The following is a 20,192-nucleotide window of genomic DNA, read 5'->3' as shown; positions in this document are numbered from 1 at the left end:
TCTTGCAGATTTTATCTTCTTGAATGCTAACATAGCAAAATAGCATGTTTGGGGGAGTCTATCTGGCCTGTTTTTATATGATATTTTAGAAATATTTTTAGAGATAAAAGAAAATGAAAATTAAGACCCAATAACTTCAGAACAGAAATATGTTTTTTCATGTAATACTCTGTACAGCTGACATAGCAAGTAACATAGAAAACAGAATTTTGTTCCATAAAGAAGGCAGGTTTCACTATTTAGTCAGTCTGTCTACAAACCCTTTCAAAATCACCATCACCGGGGGTAAGGCTGCTGAACATACTGGGAATTATGATGACATCTGGATTTTAGAAATCAGTTTCAAATGTCTGCTCTGAGTGAAAGCAGAACAGGGATTTGCATCTGGATGTCATTGGTGACTATCAGCCTTAATGCCTAACCAAGAGAATTAAGCTAGAGTCTGATGTTTGTTTGAAAGGGCAGTATGGGAGGGGGTGGTGATAATCCATACACTAGATCACTGAAATAAAATTATTTGGATTAGCAAAAAAAGCAAGACAACAATGACAGAGAAAATTCCTGCCTCTTTACAGTTTTGTGTCCAAACACAAGTGAGATTGGAAAGGGAGGGGGAAGATTTTTAATAATCAGGTTATTCAAGTGATAAGGTTTGTAATGTGACCCCACACAGAACTACACCTGGCCAAGCTGAGCCAAGAATTTAGGCCAGCTTTGTTGCTAAGGGAAGCACACTGACCATCACTCCAGATTTAGGATGTACAGCAGATGCAGAAGGTGCCAGTCACGCCACTCTCTCTATAACTATGGGAACCTGGCTAGACCACTTGCTGCTTCATCATAAGCATCAAGAAAACTCTCCTAACTGAGAACTGAAAACAGCAAGTATCCACATAAAAGGCAGTGCTGGTACTTCATATTTTCCTGAAAAATTCCCAACCAGGTTCAAGGCAATAATTTCAATCAAAGAAAGCTACTAGAAATCCTCTTTTTGATTAATCAAAATGCTTTTGGACTCAGCATCTGCTTTGAGCCCTTGGCTAAAGGGCTAATGGGATAAACACCTCCCATCTGCCATGCCAGAAGCATGACTGCCATGGGCATGGGGGCTGATACTGATAGGTAAGACAAAGGCATTTGGTAACAGTGATTCATTAAGGGAAATATTAAAGGCTGAACATGCTGCATTTCAGTGAAGACATTTCTGCCTTTGCAGTTAATCTCACACCATGTGCAAAGCACAAGTAATAGGACCTGAGAAATCCTGAACTGCTAAGTCATCCTTCCCTCTATAATCCAGAGCCAGTGCTCAAGGTATTCACACACAAACTCTTTGTCACTGCTGTAGGATCTAAAGCATAGAAGCAGCAACAGGACCTTGTCTTTTTTGCAAGAGGAAGTGTTAAGAAAACATAAAATAAAACAGGGAATATGTTGGTGCCACATCCATCACACATATCTTATACATTTCTCAAAAATACAGAATACGAATATAAATGCAGGGAAGGCAGAAAGAAATAACAAAGGTAACAAACAGGCTTGTGAAAGTGACTCGTCCAACTGGAGCCTGGAAAGAGGGAACTGAAGTGAAATACAATAAACCCACAAGAAATAATGAGTGAAATGAAGGTCAGAAGAAGAAATCATTCACTGTTTCTCATAGTGTAAGAGCCAGAAGGCACCAAAGGAAAGACCAGGGAGACTCCAAAAAGGGAATGAATGAACGAACAAATAAACCACAGACTTTACCACATGAATTTTTATTCCTCTGGGGAGATGTGAGGTGTTATGAATTTCAAAAGCTCATAAAAGTTAAAAAAAAATCTAAATAATGATAAATTTATGAAGGAAAACCTTCAAGAATCTTTTAAATGAAGGCTCAAATTTATGTTTTAGAAAGTTTTCAGCTCTTAGATTTCTGAACACTAAAAAAAATACACTAAGAAAATAAAATTGCATGCCTGCTTATTCTTCTATCATTTGATAGGCATATACTACTCATGAATGTTTAACTGCATCAAGTAAAAAATTCTTAGTTACGTTCATACATAACTAAGTTATGTATGAAGGTTGCAAGTCATTCACTAAATTTCCATTTTGAACTGCAGTGTGGAAAAAGACACTGCAAAGCAGATGATACAGTAATGAAGATTTTCCTTTTTCAGTTTCACCTAGAAAAACAGTACCTCTTTAGAGGATTTATTAAGCTGTATGTAAAAGGTAGGTATTAGGGGGAGACTCTAAAGATTTAAGATCCAGAATAAAAATAAAAAGGGGAAAAAAAGGTTTTATTGCCATGAACTACGCTTCAGTCATTTGCAGCACACACAGATCTTAGGATATGGATACCTCATACATTACAAAATAACAAAAAAGTGAGTACATATGAATGGGATAATATGCACTATTAATAAATGAGACCCTAATTACACAATTGTAGAGTTATCCATGTCCACATATCTTATAACAAAAAAAATCAACTTCTTCAAACACTCAGGAAGTTCTGTAATTCTACTACCTAATGAAAACTGGAATGCTGGTTTACAGTATACAATTTTTGCTGTCATACTGAGGAACTTTAAAGCCAACACTTTAAAAGATACATCAACATATAAAGCCTGACACTCAAGTTGCCTTTAAGGAGCAGTGCTACTGACCTCAGCTCCTGTTACTTCTATCATATCTATTTTTATACAACTGCAGAACAAAACTTTGCAGTATATCTTGAATAAAAACTGATTAAAAATAGCCTGAAATATTTTTTTGTATTATCACAAGCAGCTCCTAGGTAGGCTTTTCTTCAGATGATATTTTTCTCCAACATCCGTATAAGAATAAAACTGGGTTAATAAAGATCTAACAGCAATTTTTTGTTCCATTTTACTTATACGTTTCCTTGAGTTTGCAAAGTTATTACAAAAGGATTTCTGGCTGTACTTTAAAAAGGACTCATATAAAAATTCTATCTTTGGTCATCATTATGCCTACTTTCCAGTTAAAAACATCAATGTTATTAAATACTCTAACTACAAACTACTTGAACCTTTAAAACACTGATGTAGAAGGAAATAAAGAGCTGACAAATTATTTATACATTTAGTCCTCTAAATACAACCAGAGAAGCAGCAGATGCCAATACCTCATATCTCCAAACTTCTTGCTGATAGCTGTGCCTACATTGCTGATAGCTGCTGTTGCTTTTTGCCCCGCATGGCTCAGGGTCTCATGTGTTTTCTTGTAGCTGGAAACAAAAAATAGAACAGAAACAGTGTTAAGTATTAACAAAGAGAGATTAGAATCCCTGCAACTAATTTCCCTCAAAGTTCCATCCACTGAAATGTTGATAAACATAGTAACTGTGGCTCAAAACAAACATGGGTGAGGATGCCCATTCTGCACAGCTTCCTAATTGCAAGGGTCTCCAGAGCAATCCTTAACTTAGTAATCCTCTCCCCCTTGCAGATAACATCCCCCAGACGAGCCAGTGCATGCTGGTTAAAAGCAGAATGCAGTGATTTGTTGAATACCTGCTTGATACAACTTCTGTTTACAGAAAACCATGTTTACATCGAGTAAGTATTCTTTCAGCAGACACTGACCTTCTGGCAAAATCTGTTGTCTGAAGCACAGAAAAGAACCAGGACAAATAGAATTCTGCTTTTTTAAGCATATACATATTAGGTACATTTAACAGATACACTTCAAAATGATGCTGTGAAATTTAAAATAGAACAAAAAATCAAACCTGCTTCCACATTCCACAATTTTCCTTTCTTTTCACTTTAAAAAATTTCTTTAAAGGAAGAAGATTTGGGGAAAGACAGAGAAAGAAAGATGAAGAAACCTGGAGAGTGAATGCATATTTGTAGTAGAACTGAATTCTTTTAAAAGATGTCACTAATTTCACTAATAGCATGCAGATTCAAACACAGAGTCATCTTAATTTACTGATTAAGAATGCTCTGGCCCATACAGACCCTTCAGTACAGGTAACTTGCACTCTCAGAGTAATCAGAAGGCTTTTCTGCACAGATGACTTTCTGCTGACTAAACTAATTCTGAGCATGTCAGAGGCTTCCTTCTGAGTAAATTATCTGATACTCCCAGTGACGCAGACAAGCTCAGAATTAGAAGTACTGACCTAGTAACAAAAGGAGAGCACACTATAATCAGCCTTCTATCCTGTGGTGTGTGTTGGCAGACAAGAAGAAATGATCATGAAAAATTCAGAAATAAAACTCCACTGGTTCTCATTCTCCTTTGAACAAAAACTATAGGATTGTGAGCAATACTCTGGCAATTAATAAAAAAAAATCCTACTGCCTAAGTCCTTACAACAGAGTGTTTTCTCATTATTATTACGTATATGAAAGTAATAACTTTGTGGAGGAAGGAGGGGAAATAAGATTAATATTTGCAGTATGGCACATCACATTTTATGTCACATAGTTTTAGCCCCAGCAGGACCTATTGGTGAAAGTCCTCTGTTCAGGACTGTGTTTTACAAACCACCGCTTTGATGGCAGAGGCCACATAATGCTCTGTCCTTTCAGACATATATATTTTGATTTTATGTTCCTAAGCTACAACATCCCACTGACCTAACAAGTTCTTAAGCTGCCAAGTGAAAGGGCTCCTTCTATGAAGGTTCTTGTCTCTGTTTTCACTGACTAACAAGGCAATCCACAGGGAGCAACTGAAGACTAGGGTATGGAATTTCTAGGAGTCTCCAGTTGGATAAGCTGAACCAGACACATTGATAATGCTGAATGATAAGGGCTAAAACATTGAAACACTGACAGAAGGAACACAAATTATAATTAGAAAGGAAGAAGCAATGGTTATCCTTCTTTTATTTATTCTAGTACAATAGAGGGAAGATGGAAAAGATTGTCTTTTACCAAATTTCCTTTCTTCATAGCCAGTTGTCCTTGGACATAGCAAGAATGCAATACTCTTATTTCACTGAGGCCTCATCCTCTAGCTTAACTACTTCAATAGCTATGTCATTCTCTTGCAGACAGTAGATATACTCTCATAAACTAGAATGGGATGAGACCCTAAAATAAGAATTCTACGGTCAAACTATAAGCACATAAGTCAGAGTTGCCTATGAAAAAGAAAAAAATCAAATGTTCTGTTGCCTGTGGCATACAAGTCTTAAAGAGTTTGCTTACAGAAAAGCTTCCTAAACTACTCAGCACAAGTGGAATTTTGCTGATGACAACATGAAGACCAAGATTTAACTTCCAAGTCTAAAAGGTCCTGCGTAGCACAACCTATTTATGTACAGGTTGAATGTACATAGTAAAAATACTTTTCCGATATCCCTCTAAACTGATTTTTTGAAATGACACCTTGGAGTTAGTTTTTTTTATAGGCACATTTAACTTTATGATAAAATATCTCTATGTCTTACCTTTTCACTGCAAGTTCTTCACACCGTGTAAAACTATTTAGAGAACAGTCCATGATGCGCCATACAGCAGAGACCCAAATTTCACTGAGAAATATTACAGTCCCCTACATATTTCTGAACCTTACATTGGTCAGAACACATCTTCAGGGAATTGGCTGGAACATCACTGATTTTGGCATTCCAGCAATATTGTGTTTTCTCTGTAAATCCCATAAACCAAACATCCTCTAGCATTTCCACTAGTGAGGAAGACATGGAGACTGCATTTGTGTTCCCAATACTTTTGACATTACATAAGAGCACAAATCCAGCTAAAACTGTTACACAACTAGTCTTTTTCAGCACCAACTTCAGCAAAAATGACCTATGACATGTCCCCTCCTCCCTTCAGCAATGTTGAAGAAGAGCTTTAAGGAACAACAAAATAACAAAGGTGAAAATGGAGCACAACATGCAATACCTGTCAGCAGAGACAAGAAAAAATAATTTGCATCTCAGCAGACCTCTCTGATAGCTTCAAAATCAATCCCCCTGCCCACTACCACCTCTCCACCATTATATGTATCACTATGCCTTCTTCATAAATAATCTTTCCATAGAGCACATTGCCTCCCTGCAGTTAGTTATGTGCTGTGTTGATATTTGGATGTATGATGCACTGTATTTTGGCTCAGATATATTTATCCTCATAGTTATTTCATATTTACAGCATCCACTTGATATCTTGCCAAGCACTCTGGTAACAATGATCTCTTCAACATATTCTCTCTGTCATCTGGGAATCTGCTCAGTTGTATTGCATATTAATCATCTGACCAAGCAGTTTTCATCATGTCATGTAACTCACAGCAGTTTGTACTTTTGTTTTAATGCATTGAACAGCTTACATAATTTTCAGAAACCTTTACCTGCAGAAATAAAGTTGGATATTCCAGGTAAGAACTACAAACACTTATTAGCTGAAAAAGTGCTCTATGTATAGTTTAAGTCCTCCTTGCACCACCAAGTGCTCTGCATGCTAATTCATCTATAACACCTGGGCACTCTCATCCTTTCAGCATCCACTGCTGGCAATCCTTAGGTGAGTGCTGACCACCAGCTCATCGAGACAGCTGACAGCATCTTAGGAATCAGTCAGCCAGCAGCTCAGGTCAACCAGTGACCCCAAAACTTACAGGCAGAAATACTCCAGCAAAAACAAACTCAGATAATTTAGGATACAGGGATTCAAGAAAGACCACCTCCCATCCAAGCCATTGAGTGCATTTTTACACAAATACATCATTGCACTAATACAAAGGCACCATCAGCAGTACACCAAGCAGCATCAACAAAAGTAGAAAGAGCCTACTTGATTTATTCAGCTAGAGCAGGAATTCCTACTCTGATTTTGTGGCATCTGAAAATACTGCGTAGCACAGAAGAATTGCTGGTAATGGTTAACAAGGGTCATATTCTGTGCTTTCACTCAGCACTTAACAATAAATATGTATAATGTATTTCATAGACAAGAGGGATTAAACAAATAAGTTATATCAACTGCTGTCTCAATTTTAAACCTGTGAACATTTGAACATTGCCTTTATATATGACATTAACCTAAGAATTTCATCCATCAACTTCTAATGATAATTTTGTTTTTAAAATAGGGTATTTCTTTAACAGAAGCAATTATTTATAAAAGAGATTACCAGAGGTTATCACAAAACATGCTGATATTGCAGTTATATCCCAATAACATGCCCAACATAATTAAAAGGAGTTTTAAAGATAACTCATGTCTCCAGTGCTGTAACATATTATTTAGACAAAGTAGATTTGCATATTCTGACTGCACTTTCACTTGACAGTGTCATATACTACATTTAGGTTATGCTATCCTGTGACAAGCAGATCTCACTATATATATCTCACTGTGACTTTTACAGTGAAAGGAAATATAAGGAACGCTGTTTCATAAAACACAACATGTGAAGGAATAGCACTTTATAGAGAGAACAGCCAAGCAGCAGCCATATAGAGAGAACTAGAGAACTAGGCATTTAAATGGCCAACATCATCTGCAGGATATGACAGGACAATCCTACTCATCTCATCTCAGTACAGAATTGCCCTTCACATAGCAGAGTTAAATGTACCCTTCATTCACAGGTGCAATACAGAGTGTGCTGACAGAAGTAGGCTACACATATAATATTTATATTTTGCATGTCAAGCTGCACGTTTGATGTACTGCAGTAAATGATAAAGAATTTTAATTCAGCTTCTGTAAAATTAGTACATTTGCTAATTAGTTCATCTTCATTCAGCATTATGCCTCTCCATCAGTGCTTGCTGGCAAAATTAATCCATTTGAGAAAGCCTTGCCTGTGATAAGGCTCACAGAGGATGTAACAGAATGCAAACAATTAACAACAAAACCATACAGTAGAGCAGAGCCTGGTAGCACAAGCTGTGCCCTATGGAGCTTACTTCTTTTCAGTTTTCAAACCATTAGTCATCTTAAGAATGACTTTTCTGCAATTGATCTAAAGCATCGGAATCCCTGAGAAACTCTCAGCTACAAAACTCTTTGTTGATTTTCTGGGAGAAACAGGGCTCAGCATTAACTAAATTATGCTAATAGTCAAGTGAGATAAATGCATATATGACAGATAAAAGGTACATAAAACATTCTCTAAGAGCATTCTTATTGTCACTTTTTTGCCACAAATTAACTCTAAGCTGTTGTGCATTATTTTGGGTTTTTGTTTTGGTGGGTTTTTTTTAGTACTCTCCTGAAATTCATTCCAACTTCAAAACCAAATGACCAATATTTTTTTTGTCATCCTTCCCATTGCCAGGGATGTTAAGAATTACCTGAAACAGTGCTGGCATTTGGATGGGTACATAAGCCCAAATCTAAGGAAGTAAGCCCCAGGTAGTTCCTCTCCCACAGGGAGAGGAAGGAGAGAACTGAGGGAACTGAACCTCTGCAGGCTGCAGCAGCAATCTGTGTGCAGCACTTGGAAGGTGACTTGACTGTTCAATAGCCTGGAGAGAGTCACAGGTCAGTGCCAGACAAAGGTGACAAATATTCTGGGCTGTACCGCCCTGTAAACTTCAATCACGTGGGGAAAATATGGGATACAGTTGTTTGAAATGAATTATTTGTGCAACGCAGCATAGAATAGGGGGGAAAGAGTGTGCTACGGTTACACTCCAAATAGAAAAGCCAAAAAATCTTTGCTAAAGCACAGATGATCTTAAGACATTAGAGGCAGTTCATCCCACCTTAAACTGTATCAGTAACACTGTCGGTGGGCTATGTGCTGCACATTAGATTAAAAAAATTCTGCAAGATTAAACAGATCCCAGTCTCTCTTTTTCTTTCTTCCCCTCCCTTTCTACTCTTTCATTTCCTTTCCCTTCTCTTTCCCCTTCCCCTTTTTTTGACTAACTCTTTCCTGGATATTTTTAATCCTTGTAATTTCAGAGATCTCAATTTACATTCAGGCCTCCCTTCCCATCCTTACAGTTAGATATACACACATAAAGATCACTATAATGCACATGTTTATATTTTGTGGTGCCCCATGATAATTACAGTGGGTTTTTCCCTGAGAAATGAACATCTGGAACAGATCACCTGACCTTCCTGTGGAATTTCCATTAACTGAGGGTTCTCGTGCAAACAAATGGACATATACCTCTTGGACAAGGAACAATGAGAACAGATAAAGAACTTTAAGAAGTTAACTTTCTCCTTCAAAATTCAAGGCCAGAGACACATGTGGAAAAGCAGCAAAATAATTCTCTTTGAAGATAGCATGAAGGTTGCCTGATCTGACCCAAAGGAAGCAAAGGAAGTGGAAGGCAGAGCTCCTTTAACTTCCATATAGCACAGACCCACACAGGTAATGTACTTGCTAAAGCCAGCACACAATTTCTTCACTTACACAACTGTTACATTTACTTGCAAATTTAGAGAAGAAAATGTCAAAAGGTGATTACACATTGCAATGAACAGAAACACCCACATTTCTTTTACTACCACTCACAAGAAGTATGTGTGTGGGAACACAGTTTACTTAATTCCTAGAAGTCACAGTAGGACTGTGGCTGTCCACAAATTATATCTGACTTACTGAAAAAAGTTCTGAAATTTTGGAACACATTACTATATATTTAAAGCTATATTAACAAAGACTGCCTGTACCATAGATTGTAAGGCTAAAACACATGCAGTGCAACTATTACCTTCTATTTTGCTATGTCCTGGCAGAAATTTGAACTATAAAACAGCAAGTTCCCAATAGTTGTCCTCAGGTTTCCTATCAGCAGAACTAAGCTTGCTCACATAATTCAGTCAATATTCAATGAACCAACCTTTATTCTACCTCTGAAGGAAAAGGCCAAGTCCATGTTGAATGTTCTTGTCCCTAATCTTAATTAAATATCACATGCAAGAACAGAGCAACACTGAAACCTTCCTAAAAAGGCTTGAAAAGATAGTCACCATCTAAAAAAAGCCAAGGGCTCTGTCTAGGAAACATGCTATTGGGAGCCAGCACTTACAGTTCTCTTGATTCTGGCCTATAATTCATGAGCTTTTCCCTTTCTACAAGTGAAAATTTCTGTCTAAGGTCAAAAGTTGAAAAGCCATTTTGAAAACAGCTTTTTCAGATTCCTATCCTGAATGTTTGCCTTGTGTGGGTCTACTTTCCATCACATCAAAGGCTTCCCAGCCCCCCTGTTGGAATCACTAAGCACATTGACTTTATAACATTTCACATCATTTCACTACTGCAGCCCTTGAAGACAGAATGGGTTTCCTCTCATTTTCTAGCTTTTCTAATAATTTATTTACCATGGCAGTACTGATGCTTACAGTGGTCTGACTGTCTGGAGTATTTTTTTTAAGAGGTTTAGTAGCAAACCAAGCATTTTCATCTCCCTAGAAGCTCTCTCCATAGTTATTATTCCATCAATGGGTTGAAAGGTTAACCATTTAAAACAGGAGGTTTATGTTTTATAACAGTTGATAACATTTTAAGAAAGGATGGCAAAGAAGTTTGTGGCAGCTATTAGGCTGGAGTGAGTTTATTGGTGGGTAATTTTACAGATAAAACTGCTCCTTAGAAACTCAGTAGAACTGAAATATCTCACAAGAAGACAGGACTACAATGTCTTATGTGGTTTTTTCCAAAGAATTACAGAAAAGCACCAAATGAAAAGCTGAGGGACAAAGCTGAGCATGGTTACAACATAAATGCTCAGCAAAGAGCAAGATATCTTGCAGATCTAAAGTCTTTAGTGATTAATATGAGGGACTAGTGAAAGGCTAAAGTAACCCTTGTAACCTTCTCCATATAAAATGAAACGCAATTCTGTAATTGCATTGAAGACTACAATGACTTGGGACTTTGTCTGAAGAAAAAGAGGCAACAGGAGTCTCAGTAAGTTCAACAAAGTGCAATGCAGAGTCCTGAAGGCTGGGATTAATAACCTAGTAGAGGCTAGGGATCAACCAGCTGAAAGCAGCCTTGCAGAAAAAGTCCTAGTAGAATCCTAGTAGAGAACAGATTGGACATGAGTCTGCAATGTGCCTTTGCAGCAAAGGTTATGCGAAGTGATCCTTCCCCTGTCAGCCCTGGCTATGGCCACACCTGGGTCCTGTTCTGTGCTTCCCAGTACAAGGCAGACATGGACAAACTGGAACAAGTCCAGCAAAGGCGCATAAAGATGGTAAAGGACTGGAGCACCTCTCATATGAGGAGGCTGGGAAAGCTGGGACTGGTCACCTTAGAGAAGGCTTTTGGAAGGATCTCATAGATGTGTACAAACAGCCTAATGAAAGGAGGAAAGAAGACAGAGGCAAGCCCTTTTGAGTGGTGTTTAGTGAAAGTTCAAGAGGCAACCAGCACAAATTCAATGCAAGAAATAATAAAATATATTGGTATTTTAGTATTTAAGAAAAATGTTTTTCACAGCGAGGGCAATTGAAGATGGAACAGGTTGTCCAGAGAGGCTGTAGAATCTCCATCCTTGGAGATATTCAAAACCTAACTGAACATAGTCCTGAGCACTCTGCTCTAGCTGGTCCTGACTGAAAGAGTCAGTTGGACCAGACAGTCTTCTGACATTGCTGTCAACACCTCAGATATTCTAGGATTCTGTATAAAACCAGGTTAATTGTCATAAATGCTATATTCTGCCTTAATCCACTGTATGGTGAAAATCTGAAGTATGGAAGGTAAGGAGACCTGTGGGAACTTCACAGAAGCACAACCGAGAAGCTTCAATTGAATACAAAGCATTCAGGTTATATAAAACCTTTCTTTTGTAGCAGAACAATAATTAGAAAAGCTCAATTATGGTTCTTACAAATATCCATGTAAAGACATTTGTAATGATTTCTTAAGCTAAAATAAATAACCTCAAAATCCACCAACATGACCCTGCTTCTGGCATCTAAATAAGAATGAATTACCTATTTTTAAAATGTAAAAAACCTGCATTGCTGGAAGTTCAATATCCACCCACCTCTATTCACTAAAAACCCAATCATTAAAAAGGTGTGTGGGGGAAGTCATTCCAGTTGAATGCCTTACCACCATGAAACCAAACCAAACCCAAGGCAATCATTTGCTCTGTAGTTACTGATGTGCTCCATAGCAGAACCCTTTGCCTCCCCCAACGCATTATATTACAATATAATAGATTATACTAAACATCAGTGCACTGAATATATAAGAAATTACCAAGGAACTTGTGGCCAACCATTTAAAATGTAAATGCTTTAAAACAGTCAAAATCTCAAGTTTAAACTTAGTCAGTAGAGGTGGCATGCATCCTGTAAGTAAAGTCATGTATCTTAACCAGTGGTCAAACACACTTTACAGGACTGCTACTGAGAGAAGTCCACCCCTCTTCCTCTAAGTCCACTCTAAATCTAAGAATGCATCCCTAAATGGAGAGCTTAAAAACATTAACAATAAGTGGAAAAAAACTTTGGTGCTCTGTGGCTTTGCAAAGTTCCCTGCTAACGAAAAGTAATTTTAACATACAGGAAAGCACACCAGCAAAGTGAAACAAAATTTCACCCCTTAAAACCAGATAATTTTAAAATTTAAAATGAGTAACTGTGGATTTAGAAACCTAAACCACAGGCATGTAAATATTTAGAACTTTTTTTTTAAAAAAACCAAGCTTTTCATCCTTCCTAAATCAGGGAATCTTGGTGAATAATGCTGTCCCACTGCTATTTTGGTACAGCAACAATGAATCACCTCTATTACTCAACACATCCATTCTTAAGATGCTGGATTACCATGATTTGTATCAGCACTGGTGTTCTGGCATGAGGGTCTAGCAGAATTATACAGCAGTTGGACCATAAACATGAGAATTTTCTGGGGCACAAATGGGACTCCTACTGCTCAGTTCCACATAACAATTTCTGGACACTTACCACCTAATGGACTGTAGTTCTGAAACTCATCTCAAATAAAAAGTAGCAGCTACCTCACTGAAAAAGTCTCTTAAGTCTATCTTTGTGGAAAATGTCAATGTGGAGGAAAAATGAAAACCTATCTGGGAACTTGCTAGCAAATTTCAAGTAAAAAAGAAAGTTTTTGCTTCAAAATTTTGCTAGTCTCTCCCAGTAATTCTAGTTCAGATATCTTGTGCCCCATCTCTCTTCCAAATCTTAGTGTCTCTAGACTGTTCTCTCCTAGCACATGCCAGACATCCTCACCAAGGCAACAGTGATACCCCTGCTAATGACATGTCATGAGAAGCAGGACCTACATGAGAAACTGTCCAACAGTGAGAGACAGGAGACATACAAACTGTATTTTTATTAAGGGGGTTATGCCTTATTGGACTTCTCATGAAAATACAAAGAATAGTTCTTTTAATGTCAAAGTGTACATTTTAACATATTTTACCAAGTCTCTGTCAGCACCTTGAATGCACCGAGAGGAACTGCTAATGCTTTCTCCCCCACTCCCCTGAACTCGGCAGCTCAAGGTGAGATCTGACACTGCACAGCTGTGAAACCTTGGGCAAGACTGTGATGAAAATGTGCAAGAGTTGGGAGAATGCTTGTTAAGCACCTTTTCCCTTCATTTGGGACCCATACTAAAGCCTAGACTGAATTTAATGTCAAGTCATATTACTGATATGCCTGTATCTGTCCAGGTACTGCATAGATCTCAAACTCACAGATTTGACTCCCCGCCTTGACCTAGGACCTGGCTCATCAGTACAGAGGCACTTGGAGATCTGAACTCTTGGCTTGACCCTCTTTGCTGTCACTGGACTGCTCTGTTCTCTTTGTTCAGGTATTGTGAGATTGCTCCTTCATGGATGATGCATGCCACTGCCCCCTGCCTTCCTTGCCGTCAACTCCCAGCTCAGCTCAGTTGTGGAGAAGCTCACTTTTCCTTCTCCTTAAGTGTCAAACTCAGTTGTCAAATGAAGAGGAAAAAAAAAAGCAAATGACTTTTCAGACAGCACTTGATGAAGGTGGGTGGTTCTTTCTACCAATGTTGCTATTAATTCAGCCCAAAAAGTTAGAAAAACATGGTATGTTCATATGTGTAAGTATAAAGATCAGTACTCACGCAGAAGTTGTCTGCATATCATGCCAGCTTTTGCTAAAGTTCTGCTTCAGTTCATTCATCAGACTTATGCCAAGTTTTTGTTTAATTTCAACCAGGTGCTTCTCTTTGGCTGCTAGCACTTGCCGCAAAGTTGAAATTTCATCCTCTAGCTGAGGGAAACAAGGAGAAAGGAGTTAGCCTGTTCCCACAGAATGATAAACAGATACAGTGTTAAGAGGCTAAATGAATCTCACAACTCGTGCTTTTCGTAGGTACCTAGAGAGACCGAGTCCAGAGCTTGAGGAGGTTACAAAGGCATGCCCAGAACAGAGCTGACACTATGTTAAATTGATGCCTCTGTGTCACCTATGTTCACCATCACACACATGCATCTGGTAAGGGAGAGAATTATCCAGTAAGGAAGTGACTTCACCCAAATCTGCCTTAGGGCATTAGGAGTCTCAAATACCAGCTTTTCATTCACTAGTAAAATGGGAATGGACAGGACAAGAGAAGACTGGAAAATTTAAGCAAATATCTTTCTTTGAATGCACAGGCCTTTATCTTCATACTTGCAGGTTTTTAGTCTTCTGGTCCTGAAAAAAACATATGCAAATTCTTAGGAGCAGGTAAAAAAAAAATAGAAAAAGCTGCATGATAATATATGACTTGAGAGTACCATCAGATGTTATATCCTTGTCATATGAGTTTCATTTATGTATTTTAGGCCCTATATATTTCAAAACTGTAACATAAAAATTTATAGTTGAACTATTAGCATGAGTGATCAGTACCAAAAGTATAAAAACACTCAGAAGTCAGAGCAGATTTAGTCTTTCCAGAGATCCTAGTATTTAACCAAACTCTGCAATTTCAAGCTGTAAAGATGCCATCCAGCCCAAAAAGAGCAATATAATTCTCTCTGCAGTAGACATTTTTTTTAAACATTTAATCAAAGCCAGTATTTTACCAAGGCAAGAATCGGAAGATAGGATTGTAAGAAGAGGGACTCCAGAATGGTCCTGCCACTGGCTCAAAATCCTGCTCCTTGGGCATCACTCCTGCAAGCGAGCAGGGGTTAGCATTCTTCACCTGGAAGCCTCCCAAGCCAATCTACACAAGCAGCACACTGAGATACTGAAGCTAACAAGGGCAAGTGACACCAGAGCAGCTGCCTTTCACTTCAGGTTTAGAAATTCCCCTACCAACTGTGTTCCTTCCTCCATATGTTAGTAAGGTAACATATGGCAACTTATCTGATTACCATATGCTAAGTTCCCTGGAGCCACAGTTTCCCTCTGATTTAACTCCATTGGCTGCAGGGAATGATGCAAGCACCAGCTGAAGCAGTGCTGACCTCCAAGGCTATATTTAGGATATCAGCACCAGCATTATTTTATTTTACACATTCATGCATTCTGCCTCACTGTAAAACTGGCTGCAAGCTCACTGTTCTTGGAAAAGTCTCATCCTTGAATCACCCAGCTATCAGTTTCTTTTGTCATTACCTGCTACTTCAATATACAAGCAGCTCAGGAATTAAGCAGCAAGGCTAGGAACACAGAGCAAAATCATGACCTGAGTGAAGCAGATATTAGTATTCACCAATGCCTGTGATGCCAACACCTCACCAGTACTGTTGTTAAATCAGCAGCAATCCAAATTGCTTTGTTCCTCCCCATGTCCTTTATGCTCTATTATATTCCCAACCTGCAAATGGAACACTGTCAAGAGGCAGGAGTCAAGAGGCTCTCTTCTGAGAAAGTAGCTGGTTATATGCTTATAGAAAGAAAGCACAAGCATTCCTCAGGCAGCAGTTCAGAGCTCCTTTTGGTTGTTTCTCACCAAGAGCAAACCCCTTAGTGCATGACTACCTGTGCAACACTGCTGAAGAACTTTACTTAAACTGATGCCAGGACACTATTGGGCCAGCACTAGGTTGATCATCAGGTACTTTCCATTGGTTCCACTGAATAGACATCTTAAAGCTGTGATAACCTAAGCAAGCATTAGCCAAGCGCTCAATGGCAGAAGTATGAGCAACATTTTTGATTAAAGAAAAGTAATTAATTATTTATAACACAGCAATCAGTTTTGAATTGACAAAATCCTCCTCAACTTCCATCATTTTGAAATAATGACAGATACAAAGCCGCCCTCAAGTGCTCAAATATCAGTGATGACTCTGAAGTAGGTAGAAAGGATTAGGGACTAACAGTAGGATCTTGAAAAGCATTCAAGCATGTAACATACCTAATTCTCATGGAAGTCAGGCATCACTTGTTTAGGAATTTTTTAAGTCCACTTTTGTAAATGCTTATAACTCCATTATAAAACTAGGGCTTGAGTCAACAGAAAGACAAGCTTCTAATTATCATGGTTCCCTTCTTTCAAAGTGCAACAGAGTCAGAAGAATACAGGCACATCATACAGAGGCAAAGTTCTCTTCCACAAGTTTGCAGGAAAAGGTATTATTATAATCTTTCCTCAAACTGGGAACAAACATGCAGTAAAACACACACTGCTGATGCTGTGCATCAGCTAGATCAAACCAGATAGCTCCTTCTGGGAAGGTGTGGGAGGGGGAAGACACCAAAGAGTAAATGAGTACTTTGATGAGTGTAATGGAAGGACAACTGACAGCAGTGAGCAAGGTAGCTCAAAATCTCAGCCCCCAGCATGACTCAAGAGTCATTGTACAATGCTCCTCACAGCGAGGGGGGTGGGGGGAATCTGTTCTGCTAACAATCTTCTGGCCTTATGTAAAGCTTTTGGGCTACAATTTTCTGCTGTTATTCTGAAAAGTCAGACTGACCAAAGTAAATTCAAATGACTGTTAGAAGTTTCTGTAAGAGATGTCTGCGACATAAGAGTTACTCATTGTAGTTTCATTGTAGAAATCCTAAGGCTTGATTAAAGTCAGAGCCCTGCTGTGTTAGCTAGGCTACAAGTACAAGAACAGAGCAAGTCCATGTTCTGAGAAGTTTCCAGTAAAAAGAGATTATTAGCAGGAGAATAAGAATAGAGGATACAAAAAAAAATCCTGACAGAACAGTAGTGCTTGTTCATTTCCTAATGTCAGAGTGAGAAGGAGGAAGAAAACAAAGAATACATTAGATATACAACATTAGATACACAATACAGAGATGAAGCACATATTTTCTGCTTAAATAAATGCACAACAGGTGCTCACAAATAGACCTCCATTTTATCAACTATTGATAGAAGAATTAAGGATGATTTTTACCCCTCAGAACAGTAAGAGAGGTATTTGTTCCTACAGGCTCAAACAGGCATTACTTAGCACATAAGAACATTGAAGAAAATAAAACTATCATTGGTGGAGCAGAAAGGGCTTGTAAGTAAAGACTAACAGATTTTCAAAAGGAAACAATACCCAATCCCCACATTAGCAAATTTTTCTTTCTGAAGGAGGTAATGTCACACATTTTTTGCAGTCTTTTATAAGAGTCATAAGCCTCATTTAACTTTAGACTTTGTTCACTCTACATTCAAGTTATCCAGACCTTTCTTAGCATAATTATCAATTTTATTTTGCTTTTAAGCATCAGCTGCATGCCAGTAAACTGCTGTGAGGAATTCAGAAAATAGTCAGTCAAGATCATAATATTTGACAGGCAATCTCTCACTTGTATGTTAGTAGAGGAATTAAAGCATTTCCAGCACAAGCTAATGAGAATTCTCTCTCCTATGGCAATGAGTAAGCAGAAGGAAAACCCAGAAACATTTGAGATTAATTCTGTTGAGAGAGGAGTATCATTCTCAGATGACTGCAGGAAGTTCTGGCCTTTTTTCCTTCCTTGTTTCTACCTGCCTGTGAAGTCCCCTTCACCAGAGAGGAGAATCACAGAATGGCTGAGGCTGGAAGGGAGCACTGTAGCACATCTGGTTCAAGCCCTACCTACAGCATGTTTCCCAGGACTGTACCCAGACAGCTTTTAAATATCTTCAAGGATGGAGACTCCAAAACATCTTGAGGTACACTGCCCAGTCACATACACATTAAAATCATACTTCCTGATGTTCAGGGGGAACCTACTGTGTTTCAGTGTGTGCCCACTGCCTCTGGTCCTCATAAAAAGCCAGTATTGAATATGCCAACTCCTAACTAATTTGATAAACTGAATATGTAAACTTTCCGCTTCCTTCTGATTATTTACAGATGAGAGAGGATCAGCAAAGAAGTAAAAGTTAACTAGTAACTCAGAAACACAAAGATTGATAAAATATTAAAGTGAAAAAACAGTTCTGTTTCACTTGAAAATCCTGAATTAACACTGCAGGTAAATTACTTGAAAGTCGTTACAGGTGTTATTTCTTAGAGTACTTTGTAAGTACTTTGTAAGTATTCTAAGTACTACAACTTAATATCAATTTAAGTATTCCAGTTAAGGCAAAACCAACTCCTCACATTCATATGGCTGTGATTTCTGTTATTTGGCTCATATTTCAAAAAATTAAACCCACAGCTTTTCACATTCTCTCATTTTCCATTTCAGAATTTCACTTTACTGCAGTATTCAGCACTAATAATTAAAAGTTAATTCATCCTTCCATGGTAGACCAAATTTAGACAATTTCTTTAATCTCTGTAATAAAGAGATCATGTGGTTCACACCTTTTCCCTCCCATCTCCTTACTATTTTAAGCCTCTTCACAGTGTCCTGAGTTCCAGACTCCTGAAAAAAGGATACTACCTTCTCAAAACACATCAGTGCCAAAGGAAACAAAATGTGATAAAATTACTGTTCTTGTTATCATCAGCCTCTTCTGTAACCATCATCATTACCTTTTCCTCTGAGCACCACAAAAAGAAATTTTTCTATCAGGTGGCACAACCACTGTAACGACATTACCAGATCTAAAACACCTTTCATTCTTTTTCAAGGAACATTTATAAATAAAGACACATCTTGACTAAGATCAGAACATGCATTTGACTTCACAGTACAATCATCAAGTAGAAGATATTTAACCTTCAAAAAATAGGTATATGACAAAATTATAAGCTACATTATTGTTGCCTAGAATAATTTTACCAAAAAGGAAAGGCATGCCTTTATGATGTATACTTCATCCTAAAATTTTTATTTGCAGTTTAAGGAAGTAGAAACAGTAACACTCACAGAAATTCAAATTCATTACCTTGGCCAGCTCAGTCTTTAACTCTTCTTTTTCTTCTTCAGAAATCATATTGGTGAAATCAACATCAGTGACCACATCTTCATCTGCTTCATGGAACGACTGAGTTTCCAACAGGCCTTAAGAAGTTAAAAGGTCAAGACAATCATTAGTAATTATTTCAACTATTGTATTGGCCTCCCCTAAAATCTAAGAATGATATAGTATTTATCCATTAAGGGGAAAAACAAACAAACAAACAAACAAAGAAAACCAAGCTTTTCCTGCTACAATCATTTGCATTCAGCTTCTCTTTGCTTCTGAAAAGCTATTGGAAGTATCAGAGGGTAGTGTCTGCACAGGAGCAATTTAATATGTGTAAAGACCACTCATTCCCAGAAATTATTCACCTTGGACCCTACTAATCCCTGATAAGGCATTTTCTTGCTTCCAACAATACAGAAGAAAAAAAAGAAAGCTTTTTCTTCAAAATAAGAAAGCTGGCTAATGCGGATCACTGATGCGAAGAGCAGCAATAGTACAGTGAATAATAAAGGAAGTATATTACAGAGCCAAGTTTTCTCTAAAAGTACCTCTGATTGCAACAACTTGAAACCTTACAGATGCACACAGTTTGCAGAAGCAAATGCCATACCTATTGTTTAAATTTTCTGAATGTTAATGAGAAGCATTCCTTGATTGCTCAATCTAAGCCTGTGAAGGGGGGACAAATACACTGTACCTTGTTACTTTCTTTTTCTGCACGCCCAAGATCAGGGTCAGTATCCATAATAAGCAAGATAAGTGCATACATAAATGCTTGCAAGACCAGGGCCTGCCTGGTATAATAGGTATTGATGAAACAAAATACTTCCTATCTCCGAATCATTCAGTGAAGAAAAGATTGCTGGGGCTCCAGCCGCTAAGAGCCTCTCATTCTTTATGGTCTGCAGAGAAAACCAATGCAAACCATGAGATAACAGAAAACATTCAAGTCTCTTTGGAACTTGTTTTAAATTCTAGATAGTCTTCTGTTGTGGAAC

At 38.0% G+C, this 20,192-nt stretch overlaps 1 protein-coding gene across 1 annotated transcript in view; it reads right to left on the bottom strand.

Annotated features, from left to right (window-relative positions):
* The window catches only part of TPD52L1 (TPD52 like 1), a 31,124-nt gene extending 11,840 nt beyond the window's left edge, over positions 1-19,284 (bottom strand). The window contains exons 1-3 of the mRNA XM_031066699.1: positions 19,174-19,284; positions 14,029-14,177; positions 3,140-3,241 (exon numbers count right to left, since the gene is read on the bottom strand). Coding sequence (XP_030922559.1) covers positions 3,140-3,241; positions 14,029-14,177; positions 19,174-19,221 — 299 coding nt within the window. The 5' untranslated portion in view covers positions 19,222-19,284. The remainder of the gene's footprint in view (positions 1-3,139; positions 3,242-14,028; positions 14,178-19,173) is intronic.
* Between the last annotated feature and the right edge of the window lie 908 nt (positions 19,285-20,192).

This window comes from Geospiza fortis, unplaced genomic scaffold, assembly GCF_000277835.1.
Source record: "Geospiza fortis unplaced genomic scaffold, GeoFor_1.0 scaffold98, whole genome shotgun sequence".
In the NCBI taxonomy this organism is placed as follows: domain Eukaryota; kingdom Metazoa; phylum Chordata; class Aves; order Passeriformes; family Thraupidae; genus Geospiza; species Geospiza fortis.
The sequence above is the reverse complement of the archived record's forward strand: the minus strand, read 5'-3'. Positions and strand labels throughout refer to the sequence as shown.